Source organism: Pholcus phalangioides, unplaced genomic scaffold (genome assembly GCF_987345545.1).
Source record: "Pholcus phalangioides strain wild (caught in Gottingen) unplaced genomic scaffold, Ppha-v1.0 ptg000015l_1, whole genome shotgun sequence".
NCBI classification, from domain to species: Eukaryota; Metazoa; Arthropoda; class Arachnida; order Araneae; family Pholcidae; genus Pholcus; species Pholcus phalangioides.
The window spans coordinates 14871332-14893552 of record NW_028301608.1 but is presented as its reverse complement, the minus strand read 5'-3'; the positions used below and the strand labels follow the sequence as shown (position 1 = coordinate 14893552).

Genomic DNA, 22221 nt, shown 5'->3' with positions numbered 1-22221 from the left:
TTTTATTCACAGGTTTTCACCACCTGACATACTAACTTTTTTTTTTTTTTCGGATCATTTTAAAAAATATCTGCTTTCATTCTAACTTCAGGGGGAAAAATAAATACTTTTAGTGACTGATTTTCAACATGAAACTCTTTATGAATACATAAATTGTTTACTAGCACTCACTTATTTTCATGTAGATGCATGCATCTTACAGTAGACGTATGCCCATATAGTGTGTGGATGCACTGACCAGTGTCTGCATTCCAAACTTTAAGTGTCCGATCAGTAGAACCACTAATGATAATATTTGAGCACATCTGTGAAGACCATACACCTCCTGTATGGCCCACTAATGTCCGCAGGCACTATAAAAACAGAAGAAAGGGACAATGTAAAAATAAATGCAAAATTATTTTTTATCATAACACAGCCGGATTGATGTTTGATCCTTCTTGAATTTTTGTTTGCTCTCTATTGAAAAAAAATAAAAATATCGTCCACATAATTTCGCACAGCTAGGGGAAAACACCAAACTGAACTTGACTGCATAATGCTAAGGTTAGATGCAAAATATTTTTTGTATTTTGTTTAAGGTCTATCATAATAATTTATGAAACAAGATCTTCTATGCCTTGATAGTTTCCAAATGAAAGTAATATTGTAGATAAAAATGTCAAAAGTTCTTAAATTCAGGATGAAAAGGATTAAATATCATGTAACCCAGGGGTTTTCAAACTGTGCGCCACAGAGCGTTAAACCCAGACAAAGGTTTTTGAAAATATTCTTTGTTAAACTGCTCTGGGGAGCCGGTGCAGCTCGTGGATAAGCATTGAATAGGGAAAACTGACACTGCGGGTGGGAAAAGTTTGAGAACCCCTGATGTAGGCTATATGAAATTATTATAACCCAAACTATTAAAAACAAAATACATTGAATATCCTATATAACAATAATTATTACATGCAATGACATTACTCTCTGGTCCAGATGCACTTTTATTTGAGGTAATATATTCCATCAACAACTTTAAATCATACCATCAACAACAAATAAATGCTTTATAATGATATGTTTCTTTGCTCCCTTGACTATTGTGATGCAAGAGTTTCAATGTATCAAGTGTACTAAGATTACTGTCATAATCACAAGAAAATACAAAAATATACTTTTTCGCAGTAACTCCCATTGTTAATAACAACCCTGATCATTTTACATTCCTTATTCACCTAAAATAAGTGATTATTACCTGATCCGTTTTGGAAACAAACCATTTTCTGCACACAAAGGTCAATCAGACAGGGACTTACAGTTTATAGCCCACTCCATGGGCTATAAACTGTACATTTTTTATCACTCTTTACATTTTTTCTTCCACGTCTTTCACTGAAAGGTTCGTACACTAGCACCTCAATATAGGGACTTTCAGCTGTGCAATGTTCTCAGCTGTCATCTTTTCTCTGTTCCACCTCCACGTCAGGAAATATTCAGATGACTAAGCAGGTATCAAACTCACAACACCCTTGAATATAGTTCAGTACGGCAAACAAGTCTGATAAATATCTCAGCAATTGTGGACAACTATTGCTGCTCAACTGTATATGCACCTCATAATCAATTTGTTTATGTTCTTCTAGGCAATTTCTAACAAATTGGTACATACCAGAATGTTTGTTTTGAGTGTAAGTGTAGCCCAAAGAAATAACAAGGTTTTTTTGTGAAGGAGGGCAAACATATGATTTTTCCATCCCCACCACTGTAAAATTCAATGATTTTACAATGGTATTTTTTGTTCCCTCTTAAAATTTGCAGTTCCTCAACGTTTGCAGCTTTGCAGTTGCTTTTCCCTGCCCTAATTCCAGCCCTGTATGGACCAAACATATTTATGTAATCAGAGTTATGCTTGTTCTGTGATATATTGGTGTTGCCATTCATTTTCTATATTTTGAATTAAATGTGAAGAATGGCTGAATTTAAAATGTTGTGTAAATAAATAATGTGTTGGAAGGTCTGCCTGCTCTCCTAGAGAGAGAGAGAGATTTATAGAACATAGTGATATTTTTACAAATGGAAGACTGGCTTGCATTTATAACTCAAAGTTGAAAAGTCACAGAAAACCAACTTCAGCTGACAACCACTCTGTTACCACCAGGGTTTGAATTTGGACCCTTGCAATGAGAGTCCATCACAATACAATATCCATATAGCAGCTATGTATCAATCTGAACACTCTTTCTTTCAAACCAAGCCAACTCTGATCTATCACCATGGGCAACTTACTGCCAATTGAGTTGTGCTAGAAGTGTGAGTGCCTAACAGTCTGAGTGCATATACAGTGTTATGAATTTTTAATGTTGCCATATCTATATTTAAAATTGTGAGTGAAGTGTAATGATTGAATACTTGTACCGCCGTAGACCTGTTGCTCTCTGTGGAGAGAATTTGCAATAGGGAGATTGTCTCGCGCCTCAGTCAGGAACCACTGAAAACTAACTTCAGCTGACCACTACCGTGGCACCAGTAGGGTTTGAACCAGAGTCCTTGCAATTAGAGTACATCACTATGACCACTCAACAATCACAGCAACTTATCAACCTGGACTACTAAACCAGACATGCACCTCATCTATATTCCTCTGCAGAATTACTAATGGATTGGATTTTGAACATATTGACACAAGGACCAATTAACTTCTAACGAATTGGTACATGTTGGAATGTGTGTGTACTACATATAGTGAACTTTATGTGATAATGCTTTGTTTCTGTGTAATGCAGCCATCTGCAACTCAAAGTTGGGAATCGCAGAAAACCAACTTCAGCCTGCCATCACTATGGCGACGGTGGGGGTTGAACCCAGATTCTCCCGATGCAAATCCATCACTATGACCACTCAACCACCACAGCGGCTATTAACCGGGACTACTAAACCATAAATGCACCTCATCCATATTCCTCTGCAGAACTTCTAACGAATTGGTAGATGTTGGAATGTGCATGCCCGTGTTGTGAACCTAATGTGAAGCTTGTTTCTGTGTAATGCTGGTCATAATGCTGCCATCTGCCTCCTATTTTTTTAACTATGAGTGAAGTGTAATGATTGAAGATTTTACTATTGTATGCCTGTTGCTTCTATGTGGGGAGACTTTTTAATGGGGAGATCAGCTTGCATTCGCATATCAACCTGGATTACCGTGTCCCATTTGTATGAAAGGAAGTATTTTCTGAGTAACCAAAGAAATTAGAAAAATGTCCAAAATTATGCATAATTTTAATGGTTCAATTGATACAGTGCAGTCACTATAGCTTAAAATCACTGTTCCGTCAAAAAAAAAAGTTAAAGAAAAAAATTCTAAATGCCGAAAAAATCAACAAAAATGTGGGAATTCCAGTAAAAAGTTAGATACATAGAAAAATTCATTAAATAGAAGTTTATATAATGCAGGCACCATAATATTTCTAAAGTAATTCCTGCCATGTCACAACTGAAATAAAAATTGCATAGCAATAATGAAAACATAAATGGTAACAGATTAAAATTACCTTGCCAGTAGTTGCTGACCACACTTTAAGGGTATTGTCATCTGACCCACTAACTATACGATTACCAGAAAATTGTAAACATGTTATCACATGATCATCATGGCCTTTCAGAACCTGGAAAAATATGAGAAATTATAATCAAGCAATGGTAATGATAAATTTTGTATTTAAAACAAATTTCCTGCTAATTAAAAAATAATAACAACAAATTAAACCATTAAAAAAAACAAGTATGATGAGGACCAAAAATTTGAGAAAGTTTATTTGCAATCATTTTATAACGTGTAAGACTATAATTTAACATACAAGAAACTCATTAAATTTCACATTGTAGTTTAAAGATTGAATGGAATCTGAATAATTTGCAAATCAACTTTTCCAGCTAGCAGTTATGTAGTAGTATCAACTGGATGTGTCTATTTTCAGTATCACCATGAATATTACTTTGGACACAGGTTTGTGTGTAACCTTTTTGGAACTGCCACAAGATATCAAAAAACACGTTTGTTGCTTGACTTCAACATGCTTACCATAAAGCATCTGACATTCAGCATTTATTACTTTAAACACATTTTGGAATTCTCGTAAGTTGCCCCATCTTCACAAATGCATTTTTGATGTTTTAAAAGGGGTCCAAAGCCATGATAACTTTTGCTGTGTGACAAGACAATTTTAATACATGTTTGCGACAATATTATCATCTAATGACGTTATATCGATGTCACTCTTGTGATCTAATACATTGTGAACCTTCCTCTTTGTTACAAATTATTGTACACTGTCTTCGCACATATTGCCTAGAACAGGCATCTTGCACCACGGTGCTCCCTGGAACATCACGAGTGCTCAATGCTCATGTCTGATTTTGTGCTCGTGAGCACTCGGTCAAAGTTAAAATTAAAACCTTGTACAAATTGCATTTAAGGATTGAAATCAATTCTAATTTCATGCATTTGAATGTGGAACTTCCCATAAGGGTGCTCTTCTTTTGATAATGGATACAAGTAGCGCTCACGACTAGAAAGGTTGAAGACCTCTGGCCTAGAACTTACTTTGGTTCAAAATTTCGCCTATTTTTGTATGGCTCAACTTCCAAACTGGCATTTTGATTTATAAGTACAGTGAAATCTTGATATAATGATATTCTGCAGACCAAGGGGAAAAAGACAAAAAAGAATTCATTGTAGAGGGATTATCGCTCCACTCAGAGGTGGCAGTTTAACATTACACTGTGCACATTTTCAAACAAGACTGGAAAAAATATCATTGTAGAGGAATTTATTGTTACATCAAGTATTGTTCTGGGTTTAAGCTAGGGTTGCATTTTGCGAAAAATGCGAAATAAAATCGTAGAAGACGAAAAAAATAGTAACCACTTTCGCAAAAATATGTGCAGGAGGTACGCAACGAGTAGACATTGAACCATCAATCATTACATTAGCATTGTAGCATTTTGCTAAAGATTTTTTCCCCATTTTCGCTTTTTTATCCAGCTTAAACCCTTGTATTGTTGTGACAAGGTTTTCACTATATTCCTGTCAAAAAATATTTAACTTATTCTACATGGCATGAGACATTTTTCTTTTATTTTGAATAATAAATGAAAATTCTGGAAAAAAATTTAATAAAGAATTATACCAATACATAATGATTCAAAAAAAAGTAGTGAAAAATTGTATTTATTACAATGTTGCATGCATGCATGCATGTGGGTGCACTTTGATCTAGCCCCTAAGGCCATACTATTTAAAGAAGGCTGCATCCCTCAGATGGCAAAGCGGGCACAGGATAGTCAGTGAAAATTGGGAGTGGATAGCCAGAAGAAAATTGATTCTAAAATACTGAATGTTCCACTCGCATATTTCAAATCCTAATTGAACTAATGCTTGGTGAGCAGATAGTTATTAAGACGAGAGAAATATTACTCTTCACAGCTACAAATATAACACAAAAAAGAACTGATTAAATTATTAATAAATAATTACATTGAATTATTCATAAAAAATGAATAATTTAACTCACTTTTGGCTGGCGTATTGGATTATACCGCCAATTAGTTTCTATAACATGCTGGCGCATATAGGCTGCCTTCCAAGGGCTAGGAAAATTCTGACTTGAATTTGTACAGTTAGTATTGGCACTTATGCTACTACATCTAGAACGTCTTCTACCAAGAACTTCCTGAAAGTTCTCGATGCCTTCTTCTCTACACTTCTCTCTCCACAAGAGGTTATCTTCTGCAAGGATTCTCCAATAACGGCAGGTTTGTGCAGCTTTGAGAAGGTCCTTAGGTTCCAAAAATGATAAGACATACAAAGCCAACTACCGAAAGAAAGAAAACATTTTCCTTTAATTTTTAATAACACTAGAGTTTTGTTACAAAAGCATGGTATCAATATGGTGGAACTCTTAAATAGTAATATTGAAAGGACCAGGAAAAGATATAGTTATACCATTATAGATAAAATACCATTGTGGATAGGATGTACCCATGAATTATTAGTACACTGTGAATCAACTGCTTTTACAAGTGGACACCGGTATCGATTGGTAAGGGACAATTCTAGGTTATGGTGTCGCAAGGAATTTTTCTCTAATAGGGTTGTTAATAAATGGAATAGCTTACCCCCAGAGGTAGTAAATTCTAACACAATTGCCATGTTTAAAAAGAAATATGATAAACATGTTTACAAAAAACAACCATAAATGTTTTTATGGGCATTCTATTATATTTTACCATGTATATATACAATCTTTAGTTTTTGTAATTGCATTTTTAATTGGGTTGCTGAAGAAATATATGACATCCATATTTGTCATGGACATTTTTTCTTCCGCCACCTTATTGGACATTTTGCCTGTTATGGCTTTGTATTTGTAATATTTCAATGCTGTGGGAAATGTAACAAGATTGGCAAGTAATATCTCTATATGGGAAATAATTTTACAGAGGATATAGTTATGCAACAGTTTTTCTGTATTCTATTCTTATTTTTGTAATCTTATCACACCATAGCTGCCAACTTTTGAAAATGAAAATTCGGGAGATTTTCGCACAAACCTGTATTTTATGCTAAAAGCACTCTCTAATAAATACAATAGGGATTTTTCCAAATAAAATAGGGCTTTTCCAAACATAGAAGTTAAAGCGTAGGGAATGAAATCCCTACTCAAAAACTGAAGAAGTCAAATTAAAATAGGGATTTTACACAGATGGAAGTTAAACCCTTGGGAATAAAATTCCTACGAGAAAAACAAGTGAAATTGGAGGCTAAAACTTCAATGATGTAAAAATAAATATCGTGTTCAATCAGAAACGATGTGAACAAACATTCTGTGCGAATGACCCCAAAATCACCAGAAGACAAAGGAAAAAACCGTCAATTTTTGAAGAACACTGACTTTTTGTAACACTCGCTTGATGTTTTTTTTCATTTCACGAGTGATGATGGCAGTCTTTCCATTCCATGACCGATGTTTATGTCTGTAACACAACAAAAAGGAAAAGTCGGCCCTCTTCTGGAACATTTGATGAAAGGAAATTCATCGGAATAAGTATCTTTAAAATTGATTAAATATGTTTTTGGTTATCAGTATTCATGTTGTTATATCGCACGTACGTAACTTCAACAAAAGAAATTTTGACCATATGCGCGTCACTATAATCTTCAATTATTATCCAGGACTATTTGGCTGCTAAGCCATTTCCCTGCACAATAAGACAAATAACTTTCTTGTTACCATCAGAGGGTTTGTAAAACTTCCTTAAAAAGGGAATTTCCCCATTTACGACGTGTGACGTCATTTCGAAAGGGGGAAAAAAAGAGGCTTCATGCCCCACAAGAAATTCCTTAGGGATTGTTTTCATAAGTGGGGATTTTTTTAATGAAGTCTGGAATTTTTAGGGACAATTAGGGATTTTTTGTGATTTTTGTAAAAATTCGGGAGATTTAAGAATTTTTCGGGAGGTCGAGCGATGAAGCTAAAATTCGGGAGACTTGGCAGCTATGTCACACTAATTTGAATCTAATGAACATTTTTTAGCCCTCTTTTAAATCAAGATGGGAATTCATAGCGTGTAATATGAAGAAAGAATAGGCTATGATGTTTTTTTTTTGCCAGTCGAGAAAACACATGCATTAGGTTTGAGTAGAAATATTTTGCTATTCACAAAAAATCAATAACTGCCTATTTGAGAATATAATGAGTTTATAAAATATTTGTTAAATATCTAAGATCTAAATATCAAAATGTTTTAATTTTTCTTAATGGTTATAATAAATTACCTCTTTTGGAAGATATGAGATGAAATCTCTTTGAAACTGAGGTTCAATAACATCCATCATGTGTCTTACTTGAGAAGGATCACATACTTCGATTAGTTTGTCTAGAACCACAAGACGCTCTGCATGGTTCCAATTCTGGAGGATCAAACATCAAAAAGATGGAATTTAAAATTTACACAGAGAATACCAAAAATAATAGCTACTTATCTACAGTCAAGCATGGTTAATTTGAAGCTCAAGGAAACAGCAAAGAAGTTTGAATTATCCAAAATTCAAATTATCCAATTCATCACAATATAACTATAATTTAATTTAAAAAAATCAAAAACTCTGAATAATTATAAAAATGTATTGATTGTTATCACTTAGTGTTTATATAATATGTAAAGGATTATGAAAAAACAATTCAATTAATAAATTTATAATTTTAATTTTTCCTTTGGATGCTGTTAAACATTACATAAAATCTGCAATTGATTCAACGAATAAAAACCACAATTTTCGAGCTCCAACAGCAATTTTTTTTTCCCAACATGTCTAACTTCTGCAAGCAATAGGGACATCTGTTGCTTTCTTTGACTTTTTGTATGTGTGGCTTTATTTTTTATTTATTCACCAACATCTACATTTGTAAGTAATACACAATTTTTTTTTCTTGTTAGAGTTGAACAAGCATATTACCTACAGTTAAACTGAAAAATGTTGCTAAGCTATATTGATATTCCAAAATAAATAATAATGCTAGAGATAAAATGTCACGTTGGATTTGCTTATCTCTCAATGTTATTAAATTAATTGAAAAATAGGGAATTAATTGAAAGATTTCAATAAACATGTTTCAATACATCTTTCAACATTATCAAGAGATTTAAAAAAAATCACAAATGGTAAAAAGCAAAAACCATGAGAAAACTCACTTGAAATTTTTCAAGCCACTCTTCCATTTCAGGTGTACATGGATTTGAACAGGATGGAGAGGCTGAAATTTTTTTATGAGCTGCTGTAGATGCTTGACTGTCGGCCGGTTCTTCAGGCATTGATGAGTCCAATACACTGCCGACGCTCTGGTCATCTTCACTATTAAAATACATGCAGATAAACTTTTTGAAATATATACATACATTGCGAGCAAAAGAGCTCATACTCATATAGAGTTACTAGTTTAGAAAAAACAATCAAAAATATCTTTTACACATTCAAAATCTCCAGCATAAGAGTTTTAAAAGAAATGATTCTCGAGTTCAAGACTAGCAGAGAAAGAAATAGGGTAGGCTATTTGTAAACGTCTGCACATAGCAGTCAGGGTACACCAATTTAAATTATTTTATCAAAAAAAAGAAATCTGAGTGAGCATCTCGGATGATAGAAATGAAAATTCTAGGTTGATTAAGTCTGATTTGACATGACTAGATTCACCTCGCTTCACATCTATTTTTTATTGGTCACAAGATATCAAAGTGCGGGGAACATACACTTCTTCCCACTCCACCCTAACCCAATTTTCTTTTCTTCCAAACTGTGTGCATCACCCATCTACCAAGGTAAGCTCATCTCTAAAGGGGAACGTTTCGCAATTCCAGTGGCATCACGGGAGGTAGGAAGAGGTAATAAACTGTTTTTGTCCGACACAAACCACAAAATGGTTCAGGCAATCGCTTTTAAAGGAAAGGAAAGCTTAAGTTATTTTCATTCCTCTGTTTTACTTTTGTCATTGAGGGAAAGGAAAGGTTATATCACTTCTTCTGGTTCACATTTTTTGATGTGGATCTAAAAATTCACTAGCCCACCTAAAGTTTAACTTTAAAAAAATCATTGATTTAAATCCCAAAATTTGAATTTCATTTTTCCTTCATTCAATTTAAATCATATTGAAGTAAAAATTACCTAGTGTGGTATGCATGTTATTGAAATATAGTAAAGTTTTTCATTAAAAGAAATATAGAAAAGATAAGGTAAATATAGACTTCTCTCTCAACCTAATCATTAGATACAGTGCAAAGATAGCTGCTCTATTTCTAGATTTTGTGCATGAAAGAAACTGCAGAAAAATATAGTGAGCTAAATTTAGATATAACTGCATCAAATAAAATATTTGCAATTCATTAAATAAAATATTTGCATTGCATTAAAATAGGAGACTGGCTACCCCGGTAAAAAAAAGAAGTAATTTTTTCAAATAGCCTTGAATTCAATGCTCTAATTATCGATTCAAAATAATAATAGATGTTATACTAATATCAATACCATTGGACTTGAAATTTTAACATGAAAAGTGAAAATTCTATAGTTTGCCCATTTTTTTAAAAAAATTCATTAAGTCTGTGAAAGAATGAAAATGTGTAAATTATTAAGCATAATAAATAAATTTATAATGTATTTATTTTAATTACAAGATCCCACATTATAAAGCATATACCAGGTTGTCATGCTGACTAAAAATTTGAGCCTAAATTGCATAGCCTATGTGTAATCACTGAGTTAAGGTCAGAGAACACTAAAGTTTTGGAAATAACAACAGTGTCTTCTAACACAAGGAAAAAATCACCAAGCCCAAGAAAAATGCAAAAAAAAAAAAGAAAAATATTTTGGACTTTTTTACTTGAACAAAAATATGCTATACCAGTGGTTCTCAACCTGTATCAGCCACCTCACTGGGCATTTTGCCTGTTGTGGCATTGTTTTTGTATTTGTATATAGCCCCTTGTGGTCCTGGGATATTATGGGAGGGGGCACACACACACACAGGTGGAAATCAAAAGAGGGGGGCCACGATAAGTGGTGAAGAGGGAGTCACAAAAAGGTGTGAAGAAATCGTAGACAAAGAATGAATTATTTATTCTATGTCTGTGGAAGAAATAGTGAAATATGGTGGATAGATATAATATCCATAAAGATCCAGGGTCATCTTAACCCATGGGGTTTTATATCCATAAAGGACCTACACGAGATCTGGTCGTATGATGTTCAAATGTAAGAATGTAAATATGTACACTGTGACTTCCAGCTAAATATAGGATATAGGGCTGTTAAAGTCTTCACTTGTTAACTAGGAGAAGACCCTTTAATTGCTTCATTATAAGGACTTGAAGGAATCGACTAGGAGTAGAGGCTTAAAGTCAATCTGCACCTTCTCGTGGTGCAGCCTGTAAGTAGCCATGTTTAACATGTGGTGAAAGGATGCGGATGAGCTTCCTCCAACCCGCACTGGCTAGCGTGGAGGATTACGGCCAAAAAACTTCTAAAAAAAAAATATGAACTCTGTCAATAAACTAAGACCCTCAGTCCCAAGCAGTCTGAGTGTCCCTGGTTACGGCAGCAACCAGCAAGACATGAAGGCAGAGGGTACTAAGAATCTCTGGATTGGGTCAGGCTGCCATAAGATGATATTGGCCACGTATAACGGACGATCTCTTTCTTCAGAAAATCGTTTGCAGGAGTTGGAAGAACTGGAAAGAATAAATTGGAACATCTCAGACATCGTTGAAATAAGAAGAAAAGGAGAGGGAAAAATCAAACTTACCAGTGGACATGTATTTTACTACAGAGGAACAGATAATGGAAGAACCAGTGGAGTAGGATTTCTCATTCATAAAAAGTGGAAAAATCACATAGTTGAATTAGATAGTACATCTGATAGAGTTGCAAAGCTGGTTATGCAAATATCAAGCAGATACTGGATACAGATTATACAAGTTTATGCACCAACAACAAGCTATTCTGAGGAAGAAGTAGAAGACTATTATGAAGAATTAGACGAGCTGCACACTAAAGAAAACCATCATATCAAAACAGTAATGGGTGTCTTCAATGCCAGAATTGGAGAGAGAAGAAATGGTGAAAGCTCAGTTGGAAGTCATGGTTACGGTGTAAGAAATGGCAGAGGAAACAGACTTGTCGAATTTGCAGAGAGCAAACAGTTACACATCATGAATTTATTTTTTAAGTAGAAACAACAAAGAAAGTGGACCTGGAGAAGCCCAACTGGAACAACTAGTGAGATCCACTACATCCTATCTGATAAGAAGCATATGATCCAAGACTGCAGTGTTCTCAACAAATTCAATACAGGAAGTAATCATCGACTGGTTAGATGTAGAATACAGCTTAACACTAGAATGCAAAGAGCAAAACTTATCAAAAATATAAAAACTGTCATAGATATGGTAAAGCTTCAAGAACATCAATATAAGTTCCAGTTAGAGCTGAAGAACTGATTTGATTTGCTATGTAACACCACTGGGGATGAACAAGATGTCACCACGATGAACAAAACTCTAACCAGTACCCTAAAAGAAGTAGCAAAAGAAGTCGCTGGAGAAAAAGAAATCAAACTGGTGAAGAAAATAACAGAAGAAACAAAAAACTTATGGAAGACCGGAGAGAATTTCAGATAAAGACGAATGACCCAAATCAAAAGTGGAATATGCAAACTTTGTAAGACAGTACGAAAACGGATTACAGAAGTTGTCAGGAAGTTTAATTGTGATATTGTAAAGAAAGCATTGGAAAATAATAGGAGCTTAAAATCAGCAAAATGAAAACTGTGTTGGGAGAAAGGAAATTTTTGCACTAAAAAAGAAAGATGGAACCAACGCAAAAGATGAAAATGAAATCATTAGTATTGTTGAGGAATTTTATAATACTCTATATAAACATGAAGATTGGAACAAAGGAAAAGGAGCAGGAAGAAAAAAAAATGGAGCCGAATTTGTACAAGTAGCACCTGTGATGAAAGAGGAAGTCTACAAGGCTATAAGATGTATGAAAAAAGGGAAATGCCCAGGTGAAGATGGGATTTCAATAGACATTATTAAAGAAGCAGAAGAATTTGCCAGTATGCTATCTGCTTTGTTCACTAATTGTCTCACAAAATAGGATGTGCCTGAAGAGTGGAATAACGTAATGATGGTTCTTCTTTACAAAAAGGGTGAAAAAGAGAATCGAAAACTATCAACCAATCAGTCTACTATCAGTAATTTATGAAATCTTCACCAAAGTGCTGACATTTTTTTGTGAAGGAGGGCAAACATATGATTTTTCCATCCCCACCACTGTAAAATTCAATGATTTTACAATGGTATTTTTTGTTCCCTCTTAAAATTTGCAGTTCCTCAAAGTTTGCAGCTCGGAGCAGTTGCTGACATATATCCAAATTGGACGAAGCTCAACCAAAATAACAAGCAGGATTTCGAAGTGGATTCAGTACAATGGATCACATCCAAACAATCAGGGAACTCATAGACACACACAAGGAATATGGATTACCATTGTGTATGGCCTTCATTGATTTTAAGAAAGCGTTTAACTCTGTCTTCACATCTGCTGTTGTTAAAGGTCTAGATGTAATTGAGGTAGAGAAGACTTACATAAATATCATCAAGAAAATATATGACAAAGCACCTGCAACTATTCGTTTGGATAAAAGAAAAGCAAAGATTAAACTTGGAAAAGAAGTCAGAGACACAGGGTGATACTATCTCACCAAAACTCTTTACCGCTGTTTTAGAAGTATTCAGAAAACTGGATTGGGATAAAAAGAAATAAATGGAGAATTTCTAAACCATTTGTATTTTGCAGATGACATTGTTGTTATCAGCAGTAATCTAGATGAACTAGAGGAAATGATACAAGAATTGGCGAAGGCAAGTATTCAGGTGGGTTTGAAATTTAATGTGCAAAAGACTAAAGTTATGTTCAACCCCTTTGTGTTGAAGAGGACAATGTTGCTCAACAACACACAGATAGAAGAAGTAGAAAGCTATGTATACCTGGGACAAGAAATTACCATGGACAACAGAACCATTAACGAAATAAACAGAAGTATCAGGATTGGATGGAGCACTTTTGTCAAAAACAAATTCTGAAGAGTCAGATACCACTATGCCTGAAAAGAAAAGTTTTTAACCAGTGTGTGCTACCAGCACTGACTTATGGAGCTGAAATATAGACACTTACAAGCAAGACGATACAAAGGCTATACACAACACAAAGCAGCATGTAAAGATGTATGCTAGGCATCACAAGAAGAAAAGAAATCAATTGGATAAGGAACCACACAAAGGTATATGATATCATGGAAAGAATTAAACATTTAAAATGGAAATGGGCAAGGAGGCAGAACAACAGATGGACCACAAGTATTCTAGATTGGTACCCCCGTGTAGTGTTAAACGTCCGAGAAGGCGTCCCCATGCAAGATGGGCTGATGAGATCAGGAAAGTGGCTGGAGTCTGCTGGATGGCTAAAGCATCAGACAGAGCTGAATGAAAAAATTTAGAGGAGACCTTCATCCAGCAGTGGATTGAAAATGGTTGTTGTTGATTGATGATGGGAGATGGAGCCACCACTTTGCCCGAGGACAAATGATGTGGCGAGAGCCATGCATATACCCCTCCCCTCAAGAAAGAAAGTAGCTAAATTAACTCTGTGTGTGTGTGAGAGAGAGGGGGGGGGGGTGTTTTATTGTTTTGGCTCATTGAATTAGTTCCTGTATTTTATGCAGACCCAAGATTCTCAAGATTGATCTTATTTCTAAAATTTTTGTTCATTATATATATATATATATATATAAATTTAGTTTAAATTAAATTAAATTTGATGAGTAGAAAGAGTTTTACTCTTGGATGAGGGTAAGGGCCCTTGGTAAGATTGGGGGTGGGGCCACAAAAAAAGTCTAAAGTGGGGCATGGGCTCAAAAAAGTTGAGGAACACTGTGCTGGACTCTCAAGAAATCTGGCTAGCACTTAGATTGCTTTATAATTTGTCAAGCCCTAGCACATACCAATACATGCCCACTATATATATGCAACATGCATAATAATATCAAAATATCAACTCATCACCATAAACAAAGAAAAAATAAATGCAAGGAAAAAATACAAAACTTACTCTGGAAAATCGGACGACTTGCACACTTTTTTTTCGGGACTAAATTCGAAGATATTGTCTGATTTTCTTTTCAACTTCACATGCAAAATAAAAGTTACAGTTGTTAAATTAAATTTGTGCTTAATATTTAAATAAATTATATAAGTTAAATCACAATAATATTTCATTAGAAAAAAAGGAATAAAAAACATGATTAAACCATGAACTTGAACGAATAGTCAGCATAGCCTGAGAAACTTTTTTCAGCCAGGTTTACCACCTGCTTGACCTTAACAAGAACTTCAGCCCTAAAACTCTTTTCAATCCTTATCGGAAGGGGGAAGGGGGATTCAACTATGGAAAATTTTATTACACTCCTAAGAACCAGTCATATATTGTCATTATAACTCAGAACCAAGCGATCACACACTCCCAGATTTACCATACAACAGGAGTTCTCACAGTGTGCGCCACCCCTGACAAAAATTCTTCGAAGACATTTTTTCTTAGACTGTGTAGGAAGCCACGGGTAAGCATTGGTTAGGGAAAAGGCACTGCAGGTGCAAAAAAAAAGGGAGAACCCCTGCCATATAAGGTTTATTCTTATTTTTAACATGTTTCATGTTTAAGGTTTATTACATTTGAAAGAAAACTGAAATGAAATTTAATGCCTTCAAAAATCAGTCACCCAAAAATATGCCAAAAATGCAAAACTAATGTTCCGAATGCACCTCCAAATTCTGATTTCATTACTCACAAGGAAGCTGCTGATGCTAGAAGAGTTTCTGCTTTCAGGATCATCGGTCATGTTAGATTCGCCATTATCCAGAGCCACTGCACTTTCCTGTATGCTATCGTCCATATTTTCCTCGTCTTCGCCTCCTTCTCTGCTGCTACTCGATGATTGGACATCGTGGCTACTGGCTACATCCTCTTCTTCCTCTGACAGATTGTCATATTCAAGATCACACTCCCGGGGCCCACCTGCTCTCAGCATAAAGGGGCCTGAAACAAAGTCAGAGAGATTTATATACTCAAAAAGTAAATACAATCACATAACAATGAATAAAGAAATATAAATAAGATTGTGCCCTTGATACAAATTCAGAGAAATTTAAAAAAAACCATAGACACTGTTTTTGAATGCCGGAAGATTGTTGCGAAAATGTACCACAATTTCTGGTATGTTACCTGTGGGGGGACTCTCTGAAATTGGAAAATTGGCATACTGCTCCTTATTCAGAGACTCAACTAGATCTCTCATCTTATTCTTCAACAACCCACAGATTTAGAGATGAGAATATTCTGAGAGTATTCTCAAAATATTCTCCTCATTGGATGCAAAAACTGGGGAATAATAAAGAATACTCACTTTTCTTTTAAATAATGAATTTTTAAAAATCAGTTTTCACTGCCTGAAACATTCAAAGCAGGGCAATTTTTGGCATAATCATCTCCAATGACAACGTTTAGTTCCAATATTCTCTTGGTCATGATGTGAGGTTGTAAAAGTTTGGTGATGAACATTTTAAAAACCTTAAGATCAAAACCATAAAAAATTATTTTAAAATTAGATAAATTTTCAGAAGTTAAAAACAAAAAATGAAACCAAAGTTGTTTGATAAAGAAAGCTATTCTTATATAATCACCTTCATTCTAAGAAGATACAGAACTGTTATTTTCTTCAACGTACATACACTTAAATTCTGTATCACTCATATTGCTTTAAAAGTTGAGCAATTCGGCCATGTCGGTTTGATTTTCTTGCTTTCAAACTTTGATATTGTGGGCTAAAAACTTCAGTATTCCCGTCTTCTTGACGGGAAGAGAGACGGGGATGAAGAATATTATCTTGAAGGACTACTATTATAAATTACTAGAGAATATTCTTATTCAAAATAAGAATTATTCTCAAGTTATTTATACAGATTATTTATTATATGTTATTACATATATTCTTGAGAATACTCTCTGGAAAGACTTCTATAACTGGAGAATATTCTCTGGAAGGACTATTATTAACTTAAGAATAGTTATTATTTTCGATAATACTCCCCAATAATTTATAAAAGTAGTCCTTACAGAGAATATTCTCAAGGATATTATATATAACTACATTATAAATAAGAGAACATCCTCATCAAGAACGTATAAGAATATTCTCAATTTATTTTAAATAGAAATTCCTCCGGAGAATATTATTTTTAAATTTTAATAATTAATTAAACTTTAATAATTAAAGATAATTTTTGAGATTCAAGAATTTTACATCTATACAAGGATTATATCAATACAATACAGTAAAATGCAGCATTTGTAGGCTACTTCAAAATAGTAAAATAACTTTTCAAGGTCGCATGATCATGAAAGACAGTAGAAATGGGGGGGGGGGGGAAGAAGTTGGGAAGACTTTTTTTTTTTCTCTCCCTGTAACGTTTTTTCTCCTTTGAACTATGAAAGAACGTGTCCTGTGAGAAGCGTGAACCCAAATTTTTATGTGTCCTTTTCCGAAAGTCTGGGTATTCGACGCACTATAGCATATCAGCAGCATCTCTGCCAGTAATTGTATATGTTATGCGCCCAGCAATATCATTTAGATTGCTTAAAAAAAAACATCATCTCTCTAACACGATTAATAATTGTAATAAGGTCACGTGGTCCGCTATTGGAACCATCAGAGAATTATTGACCTTAAAGTGGGCCATGCCTTTAACTTTATGTACCACCAATTTCATGTCTTTAAACCACAATGGATAAAATACTCAGGACGTACGGACATGAAATAATGACACTTTGAAACAAAATGAAATGTACTGTGGACAGGAAAAAATATTTAATACAAACATGTCTTAAGAAAAGTGCTAAGAATCAGTCGAAGCAAGACTTCCTTTTCAACCCACTTTTCAAAAAATTCATCCAGCTTCAACATGAACTGAAAAATAAAACAATGTGGTTTGCTATATGGTAGAAGAGAGTTCAATTTATTCAGATTTTTTTCTTATAAATGATCTTTGATCTTGAAATCTGCTTTTTTTTTCAACTTTTAAAACAAGTGGCCCAGTGCATAGTAATAATAATTATAACATAGCCTAGGTAATTTTTTTAAACAAAAATTTCCATGCGTAACGCCCCTACATTCACTTTATATTGGCTAATCTATTTGGATGTGATCCTGCATTTCTCATAATCAATAACTGCCATCGATATTTCAATGTAGAATGCTAATTACTGGTCAAATACACTTTGGCATTGATATTGAAAAATGGATTGTGCAAATACAGTATCAAGAATCATTTTCTATTACTTGAATTTGGCAAAGGAGATTTGATGCAGTTAAATAAAGGCAGAAACATTTACAAAAATGTGCAGGAAAAACTTGTACAGTTAAAAACTGTGGTAGCTTCAATTAAAATTCTTGCACACTTTTTGGATGATAAATAAGTGATGTCATTCTACTTTAACTCACTGGGTCACCACTTGAACCGCTGTTATAGTAAAACCTGAGTCCAATTGAAAATTTGCCACGAAAAGTGAGAGTAAAAAAAAAGGTTTATACATATTTTTCCAACATTTGAGACATTCCGTAGTGCGCCACTGGCTATATGTAACTCCCTGACGAATAGACTGAAAATGAATAACTGTGATATGCAATTCACATTCGATCTTATACCCTTTTTCTCAATACTGTTGTTTCCAATAAAATATTTACATTATATTATTATATCAACAGGGCAATTATAATTGAAGTTCCCATACTCTGAGCAGTTTTTATTTGAATACAGCCAAATTTTTAGGATATCTTAATGGGACCATGGGAGAGAGATTTATGAAATAAAAAATAGTTCAATTTTCGACCACCAGATGAAAAAAGTGGCACTTTTTAACGTATTTTACATTCTCCCATGGTCTATGTGGTTTATTTGCCAAGTTTCAATGGAGTATATCTCCCAGAATGGGGGCTACTTAGGTCTGAATAGTTTCAGTATACTGATACAGCGCAGACCAATGTAGCACCCATCAGTATACCGACACTACTCTGACCTATGTAACACCTGTTCTGGTAGACGTATTAAATTGAAACTTGGTATATAAGCTACATAGACCATGGGAAAATGTAAAATTCAATAAAAAAAATTGTCATTTTTTTCACCCGGTGGTCAAAAATTGTACATAATTTTTTTTTCATTTCATAAATCTCTCTCCGATGGTCTCATTAAGATATCCTAAAAATTTGGGTGTATTTGATAAGCAGTTTTTGAGAAAAGCTACTCAGACTACGTGAACTTTAATTATAATCACCCTGTAGAATAACCCAGAAATACAGTTTGGGTCTGTGAGACCATTATGCAAGCATTTCATATACCAAGGCGTTGGCTGGCACTATATTTTTTAGTTTCCTGCTACCTTCCTGTTTGAATATGTTCATTTACTAGGCAAACTTTAAAGCATGGAGACTTTTTTAGAACTGTTGATAGATTTATTGTCTTCCTGGTTGCTTTCCTGCAAGTATTTTTTTCTTTTTCTCGCCATCACAGTTAGTGATGTTATGTTTAAAACAGGGTTGGCAATCCTGTCCAACACTGTTCAAAACCTCCTATTTATAACTATAAGTGAAAAACTTTGCAGTTTGATGAAGAGGTAACTTCTATAATCAAATAATAAACTTTATATTATACAAATTATATTATTAAAATTACATTAAATATAATAAAATTTTGAAATTCAAAACAGTATGTGCAAAGGGTTATATGACTGATATCAGGTTATCAAACAATTGAAAACTGAACTGTCTTGAGGTTAAATATTAAATTTATGGAAACATGAAAGATACAAGAATGGGATAGAAATTCGTCACATGAAAATTAGAAAAAAGCAATAGATATGAATAGGGTCAGGTGGGGTAAAATGGTCATACTGAACACAAAATGGCATAACTTCAAAATTTGAATTGATATTGCTACCAAATTTCTGTTTTAACTTTCACTTGCAAGCAGCAAAGTTTTTCACTTAAAATTTTATGCCAAGCAACATTTTAGTGGCAATAAACAGTTTTTTTATTGTTCAAGCTGGGGTTCCATTCATTGAGTGCCTGAATAACTTCTCTCTACCATTTTAGTTTCTCGAACTTTTTATAGATTGGCTGTGCAGGGCACTCTAGTAGTGTCTCAAGAATATTATTTCATTCATTGGTAAGTTGTAATCATTATATTTCATATTTTATAGTAATTTAAACAACGTGGGGTAAAGTGGTCATAGCATTAGGCTTAACTACCACTTAGTTGTTAGGAGCTATTTTGCCTAACATATAATTGAATTTTAAAAAATATTTTTTACTTGATAGTTTTTTTTACTTAATTTACTTTTTACAGTTCATTTTTTTCTTTTCCAGAGCAAACATGTGCTTGGAAAGTAGGTGTTTGAACCTATATGTGAAAAGAATATACAACAGTACTCTGACATCCTTCCATTAGTATTGCTAGCTGTTGGAAAGAGCATCAGAGTATCATGTGAGCTGCAAGAACACGATCCATATCACTCTTAAAGAAGATGGATCATTAACAAGTCAAGAAAAAAGGATTGTAGAAAAAAATCATGGGTGACATGCAAAGGAGACTGGTATTGAAGGCTTGAAATCTCTTGCTCAATGTGAACAACCCTCACCCTTTTGTAGATGTTGAACTTCCCCAATTCACAACCAAGTAAAATAAAGATACAGAATCAATTTCATGAATGGCTGACTTGAGCATAGAAAGTGAAGAAGTGTCAAGATTAGCTAATATCAGTGTTGTGTCTGGTGAAAGACTTGAAACGAGCCATATACTGACTACCTTGCCCTCGTTAAACTCAGCTGTAAACGAAAGGGTAATACAGAACTCAAAGGCAAAATGAAAGCATGTTCAGAATGGCAAAGGAGAAACCTTAATTAAGGGAATTAGTTGAACTTTGACTGCCACAAAATAGAAATATGCGAAAATTTCATTAAACTCACATAGCCAAAGAAAAAATTTCCTGAAGATCTGAGGCAAATCTATAACTATTCTAACTTTATGAAAGATGTCAGAAGGCTGTGTGTGTGTGGGGTGCTGGTTTATTATGAAGAGAACAAAAACCAATAATGCAAATTATCAGACAAGTGATCAATAAGAATTTATTATCATGAAAAAGCCTAAATAATGAATTTTTATACCTTTCAAGAAATTGAGGACATAAATGAAATAAGGGATCAGTCGTATTTGAAGATCGTAATGAAGCCAAGTTTTAACCATAAATTACATTGAAAAATAGAAAATGATTGTTTGATAATGATTGTGTTAAATGAAATTTCAATGCCTACTGATTATTTTCTTAAAATTTCATTATCATTTGGTATGACCATTTTACCCTATGGGATAGAGTGGTCATAAAAGTGAGGTCTAAAAAGTTGCTGAAAAAAAACTGTTACACTCAAAAAACATTTTTGAAAAATGTGCTAATATACTCTCTAAGAATGTAATGTAAAATATCAGGCAAAAGATATCTTATTTTAGAAAAATTCATATGGTTATACCTCTTCAAAGATGAAAATACCTCTTTTTATGACCATTTTACCCCACCTGACCCTACAGAATGAAATTAAACTTACATAATAATCGAACACTAATAATCAAGCACAGCTGCACCTTTTAACATTTGGTAACACATAACTAATTTAGCTGCCTTATCTGTGCCAAAATGATTTCTAAGATAACAAAATTTGAAAATATTCTTTCAATTGATGCATAACTTGGAGGGACACGAAAATAAAAAACAATGTATTAAAGACACATTGATAAGCCTTCTTCCAGTGGTTTCTTATTGCTGTCCCCCATGTGATAGAATTGTAAATATAGCTTGAATTTATTCGCCGAAATATTAGCTTCTAGCCTCATAAGAGCAAAAATTTTGGGTCTTTAACTGAAAAAAAATCAGTGAAACAGGGTTCCAATGGATAGTTATAATCCATCAAACCCCCTTCATCATGACTCTGCCTATTTCTGTGCAGTAGTGCGCTTTGCAATGATAGTTAGATTCTAATAAGGTGAGTGAAGACGTAGGTTCACCTGAGACCCAAGGGTTTTTTTTTTTTCCTTTCAAAAGTTCTCAAATCTTCATAGACCTGGCAACACAGGTCGAGGCATGTGTAGAAAATTTTTTGGTCTTTTTAATCGGGCTTTGTGTCTACTGTCGTATGATGAAATCTCCGCAAGGTGTGGACATTCAGAATCGTTCAATTTATCAAATAAGTTCTTTGCCAGTTTCTTTGCATATGACGTTACATCAGCCACTCCGGAATCACGTCTGATATTAACGTTTCTAACGTACCAAGGTAGTCCGGTGTATCTCCTCAGAGTCTTGTTCTGAAATCTCTCGCTTTGCCACCATGATTGCCTGACCTGTCGTGCCTTGATTTCTTTTTGTGGGGACAACTGAAGAGTCTGGTGTAAGAGACTCCTCTTGACTGTGAAGAGGACCTAATCTTAAGACTTTCGGCTGCTGCTGAGGAGGTTAGCGATATAATATTC

General features: G+C 34.1%; 1 protein-coding gene across 3 annotated transcripts in view; it reads right to left on the bottom strand.

Moving 5' to 3' along the window:
- ago (F-box and WD-40 domain protein 7) overlaps positions 1-22221 on the bottom strand; it is a 38879-nt gene that overhangs the window by 13118 nt on the left and 3540 nt on the right. Inside the window, exons 1-8 of one of the 3 annotated variants that reach the window (XM_089242882.1) lie at positions 17525-17573; positions 15438-15685; positions 14702-14775; positions 8731-8890; positions 7814-7948; positions 5550-5849; positions 3528-3641; positions 172-353 (exon numbers count right to left, since the gene is read on the bottom strand). In XM_089242882.1, coding sequence (XP_089099008.1) covers positions 172-353; positions 3528-3641; positions 5550-5849; positions 7814-7948; positions 8731-8890; positions 14702-14775; positions 15438-15677 — 1205 coding nt within the window. In that variant the 5' untranslated portion in view covers positions 15678-15685; positions 17525-17573. Of the gene's footprint in view, positions 1-171; positions 354-3527; positions 3642-5549; positions 5850-7813; positions 7949-8730; positions 8891-14701; positions 14776-15437; positions 15686-17524; positions 17574-22221 lie in introns of those variants that run through there. The other 2 variants (XM_089242883.1, XM_089242884.1) reach the window with 2 other exon arrangements.